The sequence below is a fragment of the Hyalella azteca genome, unplaced genomic scaffold (assembly GCF_000764305.2).
Source record: "Hyalella azteca isolate HAZT.00-mixed unplaced genomic scaffold, Hazt_2.0.2 contig11629, whole genome shotgun sequence".
In the NCBI taxonomy this organism is placed as follows: Eukaryota; Metazoa; Arthropoda; class Malacostraca; order Amphipoda; family Hyalellidae; genus Hyalella; species Hyalella azteca.
The window spans coordinates 390,571-410,230 of record NW_025941620.1 but is presented as its reverse complement, the minus strand read 5'-3'; the positions used below and the strand labels follow the sequence as shown (position 1 = coordinate 410,230).

Sequence of the window (19,660 nt, the reverse complement as noted above, 5' to 3'; positions counted from 1 at the left end):
AGAAAAATATAACTCAGTACTCACTGCAGTGAGTGACAGCGCATTTCCTCGTCGACGAAAACGTGAAGTCACGGACGAACAGACAGACGGACAGACAAGACGGACGGACAAGACGGGCGGACAAGACGGGCGGACAAGATGGACGGACAAGACGGACGGACAAGACGGACGGACAAGACGGACGGACAAGACGGACGGACAGACGGACATGGCGAGCACAATGGTGCATCTTATTCATAAATGAGAAAATGCGCTAAAAATAGGCTGACGCGCAAACTCGCATATATATATATATATATAGAGAAAATACTAGAGTTCAGCGATTCGAGGGAGTTAGTAAACAGGAGTTGAAATTTAAGTTTAAAAAATCACGTAGGCTAGCCCAACTGTGGGATCAGCCGTTGCTGCAACGGAACGTTAAATCATTTTAGATTGATAGCCGCAAGCTGCAGGCAATCCTTAGCGATATTGCCAGAAAAGCGGCCGGAGTTCAGACGCTTTGGCGCGTCTATCTTCGTCAGAGTTACGTCGCTGTAGACGAGAACACTTTTCGCCGCGCGTCAAGAGCGCCTAATGTGACAATGAATGACGCTTGCTGAGATCAATGAGCGTCTGGAGCGTCTAATGTGACAATGAATAACGCTTGCTGAGATCAATGAGCGTCTGGAGCGTCTAATGTGACAATGAATAACGCTTGCTGAGACCAATGANATAGAGATGTATTTACATCATTCTCACATAGAGATATATTTTCATAAAGAAATATTGTTACATAAACATAGAGATGGACTGATGAAGCATAAAGCACTGCAAGACTGATAGATCCCAGCAGTAAAAAGCGCCTCGTGTGAAAGATTGCGCAGTAAATACTGCCGCGGCATTTTTGACGCGGCAGTATCTACTGCCCTGTGTGAAAGGGGCCTTAATGTGACAATGAATAACGCTTGCTGAGATCAACGAGCGTCAGGAGCGTCTAATGTGACAACGGATAACGCTTGCTGAGATCAACGAGCGTCAGGAGCGTCTAATGTGACAACGAATAACGCTTGCTGGTAGACCAACAATAGGTAATTGACCGCGGATGACGAGCAAGCTTAGAAAACCTACAGGTAAACGCGTCTTCGTAACTCGTTCATTTTGGTTAAAAAGTGAACGGTTTCAGAAAATTATTTTCATAGTTGTCTAACAAATCCAAGAATCGGTTAATGTCCAACCAAAATGATGTGAAAATTAAGAATCCGTAATTTCACATGGGAATGCATTGGCCTTAGTGCAAAATAGCCATTAAATTACAGACGATAAATTATTAATGCAAGATACAAAAATTTCGTCAAGTTGATTTCGTCATAAAGGCAGATTAACGTAGGTAAGTCTTAATATAGAATGAAAATGACGTATGTATAACGTTTGGTATTACATAGCTAAGCTGCGTACCTCATTGCAGCATTGCTCGGGGTTCTGGAAATGCAGAAAACGACTAATTCATGCTGAGCAGTCAACCTCTGACTGACGGCAACTCGACTTGTCAGGCCTTCAGGTACGAATAGCATGGACAGCGACTTACCTAGGTTTAGGATTACAAGTTAGGTCAGGGGTTCGGATACTCCGTAGCTTCGCACAATAATCGCCAACGGAGACGAGAACTACACGATATGACGTGTGTGAAACTTTAAACACCTAAGATCATTTATTCCATTGGGAAAATCCATTATAATATTAGAACGCGGAGTGGATTTCGCGATGGTTTTGAATTGATGTGAAGCTGTTGAACAACATAAATTTAGTCAGAAAAGGAGAAAAAGTTTCTTCAAATTTTAATAATAAATGAGAATATTATTCTTATTAACTGATGATCTTTCATTTATGAATATAGCTACTTACAATAACGGTCAATAACGATAAAGACTAGTATATGAGCATCGACAATGATCAACCAATGGCAGAGCTCGTTACTCGACAATGATCAAGTTATCAACCAATGGTAGAGCTCGTTACAAGTTGATTAGCCGTGAGCCGCGCGGTTGATCATAACAAAGCATGGGCTAGGTAAAAATCAAAGGTTATTTGAGTAACGTTTGTCGTTCAAATTACTGAAGAATGTAGCAAAATAACAAAAAAGTATAAGTTAGGAGGAAAGATTCCATCTCATAGCGTGTTGGTTAAATGTGTGTAGTTAACATGTGTAATCTAAATGAGCTGAGCATGTGTATGTAAATAAATGAGCGAATGAAGTATGAACGTCAGTAAAGTAGGTAGGCTAGCTACTTACTTACAGCTCGAGATGTCTGTATTTCCCAACAAAGTCAATTCAAATACATATTTGGATCTGAGATGAAATTACGGCTACACAGGTGATGAATTGTTGAGAAGTCTGACAGAGGAATTGACGTAGGTAAGTTTATTCTGTGACTTCGCTTAAAAAGCAAGTGGGGTTACGGGATCGCAATCAACCATCAAATTGCAATTGCAATGACAGTATGAATTTTACCCATGCATTCGCCTCTTACAAGGTTACGAAATATACAAATTATTTTCAAGCTAACAATCATATGACACACTAAAAAAATAGTCACCTACCTTCGATTTCCACTAGGCATCCAGTAGACTCACGATGCAAGCTTATAAAATCTTGAAACTTAATCGCACATCGGCAACTGACTACTCTTCTATGAGGAATTTGGAAAAAAACAATTGCCAGCGATTAACCACAAAAAACTTAAGCTCAAACATAATTAACGAAGATTTTTAAGATTAACTCCTAACTAATAACTTGCTTGGAGCCTTTTCTTTCATGAACCACTTGGTTTGAGGTCACCTTACTAGTTACTACGTTACCGATTTCAATACTAGTCTTTCTACAGAAATATTTTAGAGTACGATCGCTTTCCAGAGTAGCTAGGATACTACTTGCTTAACGTGAGATTTGCCGAAAATCTCTGCACGAATAATTACGCTTTGCATAATCACAAATTCACAATAGAAGGTGCGTGTGCAATACACGGGTGCTGCGATTGCAAAGTCACACCCACCCTGCACCACTATTAGAAACACACTAATCCGTGCAAGTGTGAGTGTCAGTGTATATAGTATGAGTTTGTTAGGTTAACGCGCCACCATGGTCACTGCTTCCTGTTTGATATTTACTTGATCGAATTTTTAAACATTCATTTAATTTATGTTATTCATTCATTATGTTATTCATTCATTTAATTTATGCATTTTATATTATTCATCAAATTAAAATATTATATTTATTATATCTTTTGTTAAAATTTATCATTTGCAATGCGCTAACTTATGAAAAAAATCCCGTTACGATCAATTTCTCGGACTTATCATTCACTTCCGTTGAAAATTAATACAATTTTACATCACATATTTAATTAAGCATTTGAATATCATTTCAATTGCCTAATTGATTTTTGATAGCCAGCTTACTGAACAACAGTGCGGCGGGAGAGCAAACGGTAGCTAATGCACAGGTAATTTAGCTAATAGTTATAGCGGCAAGTACTTTTCACTTCTAAATTTGGGGTAATTTCTTTGCATTTTTAGCTATACTTTTTAATCTTGATAAAATTTACAAAATGACGACATTATGTACAATGCTAACAAAATATTCTCCTTACCTGGTTCTAATTTTTCTATAGTACAAAAAAGAGTTTTGTGGCACTAATAAATAATTAGCATTATATAAGAATTTATTAATTAAAGAGTTATTATTATTATCTACTATAATACCCTCAATGAGTGTTGATGAGTGCGCCAACATTGCGTACGGTTCGTTCCGGTTCATCATCAGAGTGATGAGGAACCGGAACAAACCGCTCAGGGCGTGGTGCCTTAGTTTCTACAATATCTTATTTCAAAGCAATTCTCCACAATATTGATCTCCCGGGTTTTGACTTCTTCATTTACGCATCAAATATTTATATATTGTTTTTTTTTTTAACTTTAGGATCTTGCCATGGCTTTCTTTCCCAATTTTTATATAGCGTATGCTTTAATAGGTAAGATAATATCTTTGCAGAAAATACGGGAGATTGTTTGCAGGTTAAATGCAGTTTAATTAAGATAAAAATAGCGTATGGATGGGAAACTTTACTATTTATTTAAATCAGGAACGCAAAAGAAATGTTAATATAAAATTAAGCAGAAGTCATTAGGTCATAATAAAATTTAAGATTGCAATAAATGTAAAGTTGTGCAACAAAAGATATTTTTTAATAAAAACCAAATAATGAAATGTTCTATTCAATTGCCTGTTAAACTTATTTAATATTCGGGTTGATTATAAACAAATATTCTTAAATTCCTAACTTTCTAATAACAGAAGACGGGCCAGCCATGTCAGTAGGGTATATGAGCGTCATAAATGCCAGAGTATCGCTTTAACGTAAACAGTTATGGTGGCTTCTATCAGCATTTTGAAGAAAATATATTTCCCTAAGGAAAAAGTTCAACTTAGAATCAGTTCTTCACTATGCCACGGTTAGCTAAAAAAAATAAATCATAGTTATATATTTAAGGCCTGCAAATAGTTTCAGCCGTTAATGATACAAAAAAAATCTCAGCCCACAGTTTTAAACAATCCGGCAACGGTGATATAATCTTGCATCATGCATGACTAACCTTAACCTGGCCTTAGCCTGATGTCTGTTGGTCTCTTTGTAGCCTGCATACAGCCTTCACGACCTGCAAAAGGTTACTTGAATAACCTTCATGCCTTGCTTCTTATGACCTACACAGCCTTCATGCCTTGCTTCTTATGACCTGCACTACCATCTGATTTAACACGAACTTATCGAATTGGGTTTATGCCTCGTATTAATTAATAAAAATAGATCAGTAATGATGCTATAATAATAAATGAGTGAGAACCAATGTCGAGTGGAATGAAATATTAATATGAAATATTAACCAATTAATAATTGACAGTTAAGCTTATTTATTAATTATCAAGAATAATACACGTCTTGCCGAATTTTTATCTTGGGTGAAAGCTAATGTGGCAGACCAATTTTTTACAATTCTATTATTATTAACTATCAGTTTAAACCGCCGTTGACCAGGATAAACCATGCCTACAATATGAGAATTCTGTTATTCCGAATCTCGTCTCTAGAATCCTCTCATCCTGATTTTAGTTAATATTTTTAAAACTAAAGTGCGTTAATTAAAGAAATATCCGTTCAAACTCTTAACTAACGCGGAACTCTCGGTAATAAAGTCCAGGTAATATCCCGGAACAATAAATATTGAACCTTAACTGCCCCGATATATTTGCAGCGCCAGGCTTCAAGCCCACAAACTTTGAAAAAATAAATACGATAAGTAATTTTGAAATTATTATGCTCTTGTTTATTTAAAGAATGGATTGATGTTAACTATGCATGGGTTTAGTAACGGTATTTAGTTCTATCAATCAATTGTGAACAAACTTTGAAAAAATAAATACGATAAGTAATTTTGAAATTATTAAGCTCTTGTTTATTTGAAGAATGGATTGACGTTAGCTATGCATGGGCTTAGTAACGGTATTTAGTTCTATCAATCAATTGTGCAATATTGTTGAATGAGAGTGTTTAATAAAATTTAATAAATAAATTCATTGATTACATAATAGCATTGGACCAACACAAATAAATATTTTTTCAACGTAACAATTATATCATCTATTTATTATCATATGTAATATATTTATTACTCACTAGACACCATAAAAAAGAGTGATTAATTTCATTTCTCAAATATAAGAGGAAACTTTCGGCTTTTGCTCGAAAATAAAATAAATGAATTTTATTATTAGAAAATAAACTTCATCAATTATGAGCCCTACGTCAAGTTGGCCGCTAAACGACTGATCATTTTAGTAAATTTTGAGATGCTGTTGGTATTGCCAATGAATAGTCCTCAGTAACCCAACTCAACTGGCTGAAATTTCCCTAAATAAAAATTCCCTAAATGCATATTTCCCCAAGAGCGATAGGCCAATGAACTGTTCGACTGAACTCATGATTGAATTTTGATAACAAGCAAAAAACGTTGTAGCGGCCCGACTTTCTACCAAATTTCGGGGTCACTTGTTTTCTTCCAACGCATTAATTGAACTGAAATGGAATGTAACCTTTCCCCAATTCACCTCCGACAGTGCTGTCCGCCATTAATGCCAAACCAAGATCTTGATAATTTGCTCCACCTTTGTCGCCGAACATGGACCGGGGCTGTTGCCGGGTGGTAATCCCAGAGACCCAGCCTCAACGATGGAGTCGCTACCGGCGCTGTGCTTCGCCTGTACTTGGTCATGTTCAAGTCTACTTCCTTATCTGCGACCTGCGTGGTAGGAGGTTGCAACTTGTTGGCTAGCGTTGGAAAAAAACGAGTCCCAGCGTGGTCGCCTTCAGCACAGCACTCCTCTGCTATCTTTTTTTCGTCTAATTGCCTGTACTTTATATCAACATGTAACTTCGCATCAAACAAGCGCCGGCAATGTTAACGGTTGGGCCCAGCTGAACCATATTTTTCCTGTTAAAATTTTTGCTCCTGATAATTTCTTAACCGTTTTTTCTTTGTTAACACAAGAAGTTCTCAACTCGCACTTCGCCTTGTATATTGAATATTCTTTATGCCATTTTGCCTTCACTGAATCTTTGTTCATTAAATAATAGTCATTTCATCTTTTCTTTTGAACCTTCGATGATAAATCCGATAGCTATTTAGGTAACGTGTTGTGTCGCTCCCCCGCAACAACGTTTATTGACGTCCTGTTAATTAAGACGTTAAAAAAATTTGTTCTAAAAAACGTACCGCGCAGATAGCTTCAAATTTCCCGGCCATCATACATAAATATCTTTGTGCTGAATATCTATTTTGCTTTATTTCGTAGGAGGGCAGAGCACCAGTTAATAGCGTTAGGATTCACACTCATAAAAATGAATGGTTTACATTGTCCAAATAGCCCTTAAATACGCCCTATTACTGGGCTAAACTTGGTCAGGATGGTCCACACTAAAGTAAAAAATGAATCGCCATTTAGACAAAGTTTCACCTATTTTTCTAAGTGCAAGCATGGAGAATGGAGAACAATAGTTCAGAAAATGTTGCTCGATCCATCGTAACATGAGATAAAAGTTTGCATCCGTAACTGACATGCCGTCTAGTTATGCAGCCATCGTTTGGAAGTTTTTTTATTATCAGAAGACTGGCTGAAAGGAAAACATTTCAATATTAAAAATAAATTCAACTTATAACTCACAGTTCTTTCGCTTTTATTTTATCAGAACTGAACAAGTTTTAGCCAGGCATCGACTTGAAGAACTACATATAAAAATTCTCCAAAAAATTATCGCTACACGCGAATAAGATATAACTTTTTTTATAATTAAAATGCGTCACCTGTAAAACTAGTGCGTATATATATATCAGTAGTCATTTGTAAATTAATGGCTTCAATTTATTTTACTTGTGGTTTCTGTTTTTGTGCTTCATTTTGTTGTACTCATCGGTTCCTTCGTTTGCAAGCGTCGTTTTTTATGACTTCTATTTTGCTGACTTTTATTCGAGTCTTTATTGATTGGTCGATGTCTTGAAGACAAAAGCTGAACGCAAGCCCCGTTAATGAGAGCACTCTATTGAAGCTTAATGAGATGGCTACCGCTTTAACACCGTCTAATTAGATTAGCTTCACGGGAGTTACACATTGCCGCTAATGGTAGTCGGTGTCGGTTGAACAAAACTGAAAAGGGCCAAATTAATAGGAAAAAATTAGCTTCGGTTTATAAGAAAAATGTGTAGTTAAATGATGCTGTATCTGCATGTAGATCGGTTTATAGGTGATTCAAAGTTCAAGCTCGTTGATTAGTTTTTATTAGGTAGGTTGAACATACCTGAGGTTTGTCTTACTCGAAATCTTGATGTTCTTTCTTTAGGTATTGAGTTTTCTGTTGTTATCAATCCAGCTATAAATGGTTTGACGTCATTAAATAAAAAAGATCAAAAGCTTCAGGATCTTTAAATGGAATTTAATTAATTTATAGATTGAAAAATGATATAATTACGTCACTCGATTGTAAATCCCAATATCCCGCTCCAAGGTCAAATTTTAAGATCCCAATTTAGTACAAGGAATATAAATTTTTCATTCAGTTTGAGAATTATTGCGAATGTATCTCATGGATTTCTTTGATTGGCACTGGCCAATAACGTAATCAAACATTTCCGAAACCTTCCAATCCACACTGCCGGCAAAAGTGTATGAGTAAGGCTGAGTAATCATAAGTTAATATTAGTCATTTGTGACTGACATGCTTCACTGATGCATTAAAATTAATATATTGCAACCGTTCCCAAATTTTGAGCTTAATCAAGGCCCTTTTATCCAGCGCGACGACAACGTGTGTCGTTAGCCCGTCTCCCCTCTGTGACGTCACAGGTTGTAATAGATTCCCCATTAGCGATGCTCGTGAATCTTCAGGGGGCCATGCAGTTTGCCAATTAAGCCTGGCGGCTCAAAGTTAGCCCAACTTCTTGGAACTTTCATTTCTTTCCTCGGTCTTTACGGAGGAATAATTTAGATTCGTAGTTGGGCTGCAGTGACGTAGGTAATTCCTACGTTATGAACAACAACAAAATTACGCGATAGGAACATGAATGTGTTCCTATCGTTAGGATGGTTCGTATGCTTGGTTCGTTAGAATTTTTTTTTATTTTGATCTGTGTGTAGAAATATTTTTAAATGTAACAAAATCAAAATGGCAATCGGTGTTATCGGTCAGCAATCAGTGAATATTTACGAATTGCTGGTAGCCGCTCATCAATGAAGAATCAGAGATAAATTGGTTTCTACAAAATTGGTAAAATCACATTATTCCGACTTGTGCAATAATTTTGCAGGAACCTGAGCCCGACTCGCTAAATATTTAAATGGGATACACATTTTGTTGAACGCGTTTTTAGCGCATTTTCTCATATATGGAAAAATGCACTATTGTGCTTGACATGTCCGTCTGTCTGTCTGTCCGTCCGTCCGTCCGTCCGTGACCTCAAGTTTTCGGCGACGAGAAAATGCGCTCTCTGTCACTCACTGCAGTGAGTGGTGAGTTATAATTTTTTCGACTTGACTGAGATAGAGTGACTTGACTGACATCGCATGCGATAATTTGTGTCTATTTGAACTTTTTATTGTATCACATAGTTTTTCCAATTTAAACTATGTTGTATGTATGTCAAAATTCTAGCACATTCAAATTTTGCTATTGATAAAGTTTTGAACTTGATTTCAATTTTGAGTTTAAAAATTATTGAATAATTTGAGCAAAAACACGTTCAAGTCGAAACCTTAAAAAAGGATTTTCTACGTATTATAAAATGAAAAAATTAATTTTGGTTGAAATTGTTATTTTAATAAATACCAAAGCACCCAGAATTAACGCAAAGTTTTAAATTGAAAGGGTAACCGGATTTATTCTCGAATTTACATCAGCTTGCATCTTTCTTTACAAGGCCCATACCTATTCAGTAGGATTTTTGACAGTGTAAATAAAATGATAATATAGATGCAAAACAAAGTCTTTCTCATTTATATCGTGATCATATACTAATTATCATTCGATTACTAAATAATTTCCTAAATTACCTCAATTATTGCTACTACTGTTATTTTTTTTTTTTAATTATATCATAAAATTTATTAAGAATTATTCATATTCCTAGCCGTTTATTGACAGAGTTAGTGATGCACCACCTGCAACGTGTTGCAGGGTTGTGAAGTGTCTCTAACGTGTTGCAGGGTTGTGACGTGTGTCTAACGTGTTGCAGGGTTGATACGCGTCTCTAACGTGTTGCAGGGTTGTGACGTGTGTCTAACGTGTTGCAGGGTTGTGACGTGTCTCTAACGTGTTGCAGGGTTGTGACGTGTCTCTAACGTGTTGCAGGGTTGTGACGTGTCTCTAACGTGTTGCAGGGTTGTGACGTGTCTCTAACGTGTTGCAGGGTTGTGACGTGTCTCTAACGTGTTGCAGGGTTGTGATGCGTTGTGATGGCGGCCGCCGCGCCAGCAGATGACGTAAGCGAGTTCATCGCCAGCGGCAGGACAGGCCGACGAAACGCGGTGCCCGACATCCGACACGGCCACGACGCACCGGGCGCTGCCGACCTGCCCGACGCGCTCAGCAAACTCTCATGCGGTGCACAATTACCTACTTAATTGATATTAATACTTAATTGATACTTAACATACTAATTAACATACTAATTAACATACTAATTAACATACATATTTGATATTTGCGATATTCTTTATCTGGTTCATTTATTGCGCCGGCTGTGAATTAAACCGTTATTTTTAATCATGAAAGACCACTATTGAACATTGAGATAAATTATATAGGTAGGGAACTAAATAAAATCAATCGTGTTTAATCGCGTTTGTCTCAACAGAGGACGCGGGAGCGAGTACCTCCGCCGCTGCAGGAGCTTCTGCCGCTGCTGGAACTGCGGCGGGTAGCGGGGATGCCTCTGATGCAAACGCTGCTTCAGGAGGTGCTGCGAAGTGAACGTTAACTCGAATGACGGCAACACTGACGTTGAATTAAATGTTAATGAGTAGTCGTCATGATGGTGACACTGATTACCAAAGTGTAATTTTGGGAACATAGAACTCTCAGTATGTTTACACTGAAGAGGAACATGGTGCTCATTTAATGTGCACTTTGTGCAGCTTTCATGATGGTGATGTCGATTGATGATGTCTTATTATATTATAAAGAACTTTCAGTATGGCTACACTGAAGTTGAGGCAACTAAATTCGAATAGAACATCCTTGTTGGCAACTTTTTTTGAAACCTGATAAAATGAGAAGCGTAGAATGCAATACTCATATCTACATTACAAGTCCTCGTGAATAATAAGATAGAACTTTCCAAAAACCATTAAGAAACAAGGATTTACGAATATTTCGGAGCTGCTCGAATTTCCCTCCAGACAGGCACGTTATTAATGTGAGTAGACTTAAAATTCTAAACTTAGCTGTGGTAACAAGTAAATTATGGAAAATGACAAATTTTTCATAAAAATATTATGAAAAGAACAGAATCGAACGACCATCCTAAATTTTTTATTCATCAAAGCTCCCCGTAATTGAGCCAGGCAAATTATTATTGTGGCAAATTGTGGTGACGAGAATATTAGTGGTGACAAATTGTTGTTAAAAATTCACGTCATGAATTTTTGATCGCAAGTTCTAAAAATGATATTAAATAAAGTTATTCATCCAGTGATTGGTTGGATTGCTCGGAAAATGAATACGGATTTGATTGTTAAAATTTTTTGTTTCAACAAAATTCTGGCAATGGAATTTTAGCTGGCCTCGAGTCAGCGTAGCTTCCTTCAATTGTATATATGAAAATAATTACTTTGAATTTTCAGGGTCAAAATGTCTCATTATAAATGTACTTAATGAATTAAAAAACTACTTCATAGATCTTGCATTTTGATCAACCAACGTCATCTGAAGAGTATATTTCGACCCTGAAAATTTAAATCGATAAATTCACTGGCTACTCACCGCCAGTGTTTAAACAAGTATATTTTACCATCTAATACTACCTTATGGAAATAATTATGACTATGTATAGCAACAGACTCCATGGCTTCATGAATTATTTTCTTACCAAGTTTCGACGCCTCCTGATTGGTTTCTATACATAATGAATAAGTTTAAGTGGTACGTTTATAATTACAGAATATTACTTGTGCAATAAATGTTGCTAGAGCCCAGGATTTAGCAAGCGCCAGCTAATTGGCTCTAAAGGAAAGTTATTAGATAACTTGTGGTCTCAAAATGTACTATTGCCATGTCCAAAGATAAATTACTCGATTTTTTTGGAAGATCATTGAAAAAAGTATGCACCGTTCGACATTGCTTAAGTCACTATATCGGCTTATTGACTGAAAGTTGATTCATTAATCATCTACCGAGACATTTCTTGAACTAAAATGTTAAATTTTAACTTATTAGATAATAATGGGAATTTTATTCTGAAGTGTTAAAAAATCTGGGTTTGTAGAGGTGGGTTGTTGCATTCAACTTGATTTAATGTTGGGCGAAGTTGAAAAGTTGTTCCGCATCTGCAGGGGACGATCTTTAGCTAACAACTTTATTGTTAGCTAAAGATCGTTTACTTGAATTGAAAGCCAAACCGCTTTGTCTTCAAAAAAAGCAATAGGTGTTTTTTTAATTTTTATAGTTGACAAGAGCAATTTTTGGTGAAACAGAATGCATAATGCAATGTATACTTACGAGATTCAAATGTATTTTTCACTGAAATGCAAACTAAGACCATTTTTTGTAGAATTTCTAACTCATCACTTCAACACGGGCAGTGAGTGTACAGCAGTTTGCTGTACGGAGCATTGCATTAAAAACTCTAGAAATTTTACGTTTGTTTCCTCAATTTTGAGGCCAACTTCTTGTGTACAGTTTATCTAGATTAAATAAACCTAAAGTTTTTATTTTCTTGTATAATAATGAAGCATGCACAGATAAATTTTTACAACTAATTCCCAGTGTATAGTAAACTGCGAATAATTGTGAATACGCACTAAACAAATCCATAATAGACATTTTTATCAGTGATTGTGAAAATATTTCCTAACCGAAAACCATTCACATGTATATTATCGCATTTTTCAAGAACGGCAATGTAATGAAATGTTATTCGTATCAGAGCTACGAATGCAACGCTGTATTTTTTAGAACGACATGCCGACGTCGCTGCGATGGAGAATCGGCTCAGTAAGTTGTAAATAATAGGCAACACTTCCTCTGACTCTGAAGAGCCATAGATAGAATAGACATGGAAGCAGGTGATGCATAATTGTGGTACTAGATATGCGGTCCTGGAGGTGTGGTCCTGGAGGAAGTCAGAGAGGTGTGGTCAGAAAGGTGTGGTGGTCAGAAAGGTGTCTCTGACCACCTGGTGTGGTCAGAGAGGTGTGATCCTGAAGGTGTGGTCTTGGAGGTGTGGCCCTGGAGGTGTGGTCCTGAAGGTGTGGTCCGAGAGGTTTGGTCCTGGAGGTGTGGTCCTGGAGGTGTGGTCCTGGAGGCGTGGTCCTGGAGGTGTGGTCCTGAAGGTGTGGTCCTGGAGGTGTGGTCCTGGAGGTGTGGTCCTGGAGGTGTGGTCCTGGAGGTTTGGTCCTGGAGGTGTGGTCGTGGAGGTGTGGTCTTGGAGGTGTGGTCCTGAAGGTGTGATCCTGGAGGTGTGGTCCTGGAGGTGTGGTCTTAGAGGTGTGGTCTTGGAGGTGTGGTCCTGGAGGTGTGGCCCAAGGTGTATTCCTGACAGGTTCTAGTGTTAAGGTTATCCACTGCCCGGCCAAGCAACAGACGAAGCAACATCGTTGATTACGAGTTGATTTCGTTGATTTGATACCACATGCCTGGTGGGATGCCCAAGACATTCACTGCAATAAGCAATGAGCGACATGTGAGCAATATATGCATATATTGCAATAGGTAATAAGTGTTAGCGAGCAGTAACAGTGGTTGGAAGTTCATCTCGGTCTCCCAAATATGTATTCAAAATTAATCCCTTAATTCATCTTACGACTTTTCCAATTTCATTGTGCTTTTATGTGCCGCTGAGTTCATATAAGGTTTAATTAGATTGAGCTCATTTTGCTAAAGATATTTTTTGCTGTAATTTTATTTTATAAGCGCTGCTATTAAAGTTAAGTAATGAAAAATTCATTAAAGTTAAGTAATGAAAAATTCATTAAAGTTAAGTAATGAAGAAATTAAGAATCATCGAAGATTCTCTAATACTATCTGCAACTTTATAGAAAGGACTAATTAAAGAGTTCATCTTGCAATTATTCCAGTTTGGACTTTGAGACAACATGATATATAAATCAACTTTAACAGTATGATTACTTCTTCCAAGTTGTATTCATCTATAATTGATACCCGTCTTAGTTCATTAATTTATAAAGTTTAGAGGAATATTTCATAATAACTTCCACAACCGTCCAATAAAATGACGAAGACTGCACGTCTCCTGAACATTTCTGAGCTTAACTTATTTAATAACTAATCCATCCCGAAGTGATGTAATTGTTGTGACTAAATAACGATAGGTGACCGTGATAACATGAGTTAAATAACTGAACGATATGAACCTAAACCCGGTTTCACTATTTTCAGTTGTTTTTAACGAGCGTTGTGCTTATGAATTAATTATAAAACGATCGTGAATCATCATTACTATATTTTTACGGCTAACCACGATAATCTTGTTTATGATCATTGCAGGACGCGCTACAATAGCTGAATTCACTGTCGCAATTTACGATGAATTTTCAGAAAACTTCATTGTTTTTATGTTAGACTTTCTTACTAATGCTGAAAACCTTCAATCAGTTTTTGCTATAAGAAGTGTGAATCGTACTACAGTGCTATCAGATTATTGTATCTAACACAGAATTCTTGAATTGCACGCAATTGTATATATTTTCATACTAAATATAATTTTAAAGGATTAAATGGTACTAGCCTTAACGAAGCTACGCAATTTCAAGATGGAGAAAATAGTTAATCATGAATAATAAATGTTATAAAAAGACAAATAGTCGATTTTTGGCATTTGCTAATCCACTGTGGATGAATTGTACAGATGGTGTAATCGTCAACAACAGTCAACATTCATTGTAAGGAGATTTGTTGATTGTAAGTAATTGATACCTTAACTATATAATAACTAAATTAATAACATAACTAAATAACTAATTTGGTCAGTTGGTGACCCAAAGGGTTGGTAACATAATAATGTTATTCACACATTTGAAATATTTGGATGTAACTGCATTTATTACAATAACATTAAGACGTAACTTACTTTTTCCAAGATATTTTAATCACAGCTTTATTATCATGTCTTTTTTATATATCAATAATTATTGTAGATATTATATTTTGCAATATTTTATAATCAAACGTTTGGCCTCATATTGCATGAAATCCCTAAAAGTTATTTCTAGTAACTGCACTTTTTTACACGTGTATTTATTACGAGCAGCTTTTTCCTCTTCATTACATTTCGAAATAATTTTTACGAATGTTTCAAGTTTTTCCTGCGCAGTGCAAGCAATTAAAATTATTTGCATGAAGTATTATTATTAATTATTTTAATTTTAATATAATATTGATTATATTATTATTAATTATTTGCAGTTTCATAATCAAATGCTATTCGATTCTTAGTTTAAGTGCAATTCAAATTCTTTAAAATATTTCGCAATGTTTCTATTAATGGAAATGATAAAGCATAATTTATGAAGGAACACAGAGCAATAGTAGTCGGCAACTTTTCCACCTGAATATAGCATACATATATACTTATGAGACTGTAATAAATAGGCGATGTTTTATAAAGAAGGATTATCTGTGAACACAGAAATATTCAAATTAATCAAAACATATTTTATAAGGAAATGCGAATAAATAAATAAATAAAAATATAAAATGCGAGAACTTGAGGCAATTGCATGATTTTTCCACAATAATTTAGCAAAATTCAACCGGAATTGTTTTCTGGGGTTCATTTAGATTCAAATTATATTTTTTAATTTCGACTTTCATCGGCATAACTTCGTGATAATAGATCATAAATTGTCAAAAATATCATTTGAAAATGTTAACTAAAAACTGATAACACAGAGATAGGAATGTCTAGAATTTATTAGATTAATTTTATAGTATTTATAGTATTACATCCAAAATTATCCGAATTGCTGCTAGTATCAGGCAAAAATGTTTTATAGTACATACGTAATATCAGTGAAGTGCAATCAAGAGAAACTTTGCTGGATGATAAGAATCCTATCAGAGGACTCGCTATCACTGTCACAATTTATAATGAATTTACATTTACAATCATGGTTTTTATGTCGGATATTTTGACTAATGCTTGGGACCTTTAAATGAGTTTTTTGTTGTTAAAGTTGTGAATTGAGCGAGAATGCGATGTGATTTAAGTTTAAGTTCGAAATCTTAAGTCTGATATTTTTTCAAGATTTCCTCGATGGTTGACATTTTTCAAACTAGGTCACCAGGAGAACGCTAGTCAATATATTTATATATGATAATGATGTAATGTAGGCAGAAAAATAAGCAAGCGCGCAGTTCGAGGAATTTTGTGAATAGACTGACGGAAGTTAAATAAAATATCTGAAATATTTAGGAACTTTTAACTACTTAATGACTCATTGCAGAGTAGTTTTGATGTTCTTGCTGTGATGAGCTGTTTCGTAAAAAATAAACGAGTTTTTAATTCTGTATTTTCTGACCAAGAAATTATAATAAACTGAGATTTGGATGCGAAAAAAACTTGAGGGGCGCTAAAGAAAGTAAGAACACTCATTATTTCGTTTCACGAAAGGTAATTACCGCTCAACCTTATTTATTTTGCATACAATAGATAATCGTTCGGACAGATATTATTGATGTGACCTGATTTGGGATGAAATGATGTGAAGATTCAGGATTGATACGGTGAAGCTGCTCCTGTTTAGCCGCACCCTCCGAATAAGCAGGATATGCTTGCTCAAGTTCACTCCTAATGTCACTCTGCTGAGGTTAGTGATGACAAAAATTACTTGACTGAAACTTATCCACAATATTTTTCACATTTATTCTAATGTGAATTGAATCTAATAAGATATTTAGTCTTGCAGCAGACTCTAGTGAGTCTAGCCGACTTACAGCTGAGATTTTATAGTTAAATGTCAGGGGGCGAACTCCGTAGACTTCAAGCATTATATGTCCACGTCCAAGGTTCTGCGAAAGCAGTGCGCTGCATCTGCAAAAAGAAATGTCCTAAATTAACAGGTAGATTGTGTTTTTGCCTTTTCTGCAAGTTATTTAGTTTCTTATCTTTAAATTGGGATTTTATGTGCAAATTAAATCGCAGCATACAATATTAAAAAGGTTAAAAGTCCTCAAATGTTCTATTGAAATCAGCATTTTGATTGAAAACACACATTAAAATCTACATTATTTCACGGTTATCGTGCTTCAGGTTACCCGTATGGACTTTGCTATCCAAAGAAACGCTTGGCAGAGGGGCATTTGGAAACAAAAGGCTAAAGCGTTCAGCTGTCACGCTCATAGCAAATCTTCCTTGCGACTATTCCATTTAATTTGAGGTAACCAACTTGCGAGCTCAATCTTGCCAGGAGGAACATCCACGAATGCTTAGTCAGGGGCATCTAAGGCGAGGAATTCAAGATGGCATGCGTCGAAGGTAGTAAGAAAACATACCAGAGTTTAAATTAAGGATTAATGATGATATTTCCATTTGTAAATGAATTTATTTACTTTGTTCAAATTTTTGATTGATGTTTATTTCAAATAATGCTTTCAGGACATATAGGCGCTTCGGGGGCTCACGAGTAATTACACTACGCGCGAAATTAATTAAGATTTTTTTAGCAGACGTTTTTATTCAAGTATAAGTTCAAACTTTCTCAGTCGTGGGACAATTTGGTCATTGGTGTAGTGGTTAAGGGGAGCGCCTGGGTCTACAATCAAATTTTTCGGCTTTTCCGGTTTTTATGCTCATCTTAACCGCATCGAACGGTAGTAGAACAATCTCTGTACGTTGATTTATGCATTTACGACAGATCCCGAAAGTAAGGAGGGGGAGGAGTCCCTTAACAAAAGTCAAGGGGAATTAATTCCGGCCAGGCACTATTAATTTGCTATCACTGGACGGGTCTGGACCTGCAGCTCAGTTACCTCTCAGCCATCATGCGGTAAGGTTCATGCATCATTCTATGCACCGCTGAGTGAGTTTGACGTGAGATAACGCTTACTTTCGGTATCTAAGCTACGTTACATGCCTTTACATAGCGCGCGCCGTCAGTGGGCGGTTTATCGCCTCTACTGAAAACCTCCTACCTTTCTCACGGCAAACCCATGGTTGAACAAGGAAAAGGTTGACCCTTCAGAAGCCCATTTTTGCGGATGTAGTTTGTTGTTCGCCTGTGACGTCACTGATCTCAGTGACGTCACGGGCATTAACCAATCACCGAAATGCCATCAAACCAGTCAACCAATCCGTCATGGGAATGACAGATTTGTTTACGTTTCTCGATCTACGTGACGTAACGAGAAAGCTGAACTGAAAGACGGAACTTCTCGTGGGTCAACCTTATATAGGTCAACCATGCGGGAAACCTATCTCCTCCTACAGTTTTGAAGCTACAAGCCTACAACAATAAGATATATAACTTCTATTCGCAAGGAAAAGATCTACAAACTATAGTAGGAATTTTTTCTAATTTCGTTATAATTACCACTTTTTCTTAGCTTCGTATCGTGTCTGTCTGTCTGTCATCAAAAATTCAAACCGTCGGACAGACATCGGATCATCGGATGACAGACGCAAGGCAACCGCAAAGTACGTTGCCGCCTGATCCGTAGCTCATATATTGTTGGGGGTCAGCCCCTCTAAAGGTCGACGGTCCGGCCGGTATAGTACCAGCACAGGGAACAGAATAAAAACAAACTCAGTAGATCAAACAGAGGAAGAACCAGGCAAAAATATATTAAATAGAATCAGTGGTACATGACGGTGAAATATGATGATGATGGTTAGTGAAGATGGGACAGCCCAGGGCTATGAGTGATGGGATCATGGGGTGAACCTAGCATGAGAACATGAATAACCAGCAGCCCAAACTGGATTGAACAGAACAGATTAACAAGAATAACTGGTAATTGACGGAAACTGGGCCGGGATAATAATGAATGAACTAGATCAGATCAAAGTAGCAAAAGAGATATACCTAATCATAATGGTCTTGAAAATTGGTCCTGGATCGGGCCTGGTTGTGTCCAACAGGCAATGTCCGTAATGCAGAGGAAATGAGAAGGCAGTTGTCTTACTTGCAATGAGCAGTGGGGGAGACTCGACAGGCCAACTGGCAGGGTACTGTGGTACAGAAATGAGAAATAGTCTCTAGACTAAACTGGGAGTGTGGGAGATGCCCAAGCCCTGGTCTCCAGCTCAGCGTGGAATCCACTAGCCCCAATCTGGCCTGGAACACGCTCCAAATTGGCCCAGAATATGCCCCACATTGGCCGCTCTGCAAAAGTGCAGGAACAAGAACACATAAAACCTATCCCCAACAATAACACTTGGAAGTTGAAACACATAAGTACACTGGGAACACCATGAGGGCCATGACCAGAAATCTGATGCTCCAGACTGTAGAGCATGGCACAACATAGGTCGAGGACGCCAATTTCATGCACCAAAGACGCCGAGGAGGATGCCACTGGGCACTGGACACCACTGGACGCTGGTCGCCAATTATGCTTCTCCATAAATCACGATTTACGATCGATATGGCCGATGCGCCGTATTGATCTACACGCTACGATTGTAACTATGTGTTGTAGCGCGTAGTTACGATGGCTGTGAGAGCTACATTTGAGCATGCGAGCTCATAGCCACCTGAACTACGCGATGTAGCGCGCAGTTCCGGCGCCTGTGAGAGCTACATTTTCGCACCCAAGCATACGAGCTCATAGCCACCTGAACTACGCGATGTAGCGCGCAGTTCCGGCGCCTGTGAGAGCTACATTTGAGCACCCAATCATAC

At 37.1% G+C, this 19,660-nt stretch overlaps 1 protein-coding gene and 1 long non-coding RNA gene across 2 annotated transcripts in view; both read left to right on the top strand.

Annotated features, from left to right (window-relative positions):
* The window catches only part of LOC125178651, a 30,914-nt gene extending 17,839 nt beyond the window's left edge, over positions 1–13,075 (top strand). Inside the window, exons 2-3 of the long non-coding RNA XR_007156976.1 lie at positions 10,020–10,184; positions 10,438–13,075. This is a non-coding gene — a long non-coding RNA (uncharacterized LOC125178651). The remainder of the gene's footprint in view (positions 1–10,019; positions 10,185–10,437) is intronic.
* Positions 13,076–18,613: 5,538 nt separating this feature from the next.
* The window catches only part of LOC108676467 (dual specificity protein phosphatase MPK-4), an 11,057-nt gene continuing 10,010 nt past the window's right edge, over positions 18,614–19,660 (top strand). Inside the window, exon 1 of the mRNA XM_047882918.1 lies at positions 18,614–18,646. Coding sequence (XP_047738874.1) covers positions 18,622–18,646 — 25 coding nt within the window. The 5' untranslated portion in view covers positions 18,614–18,621. The remainder of the gene's footprint in view (positions 18,647–19,660) is intronic.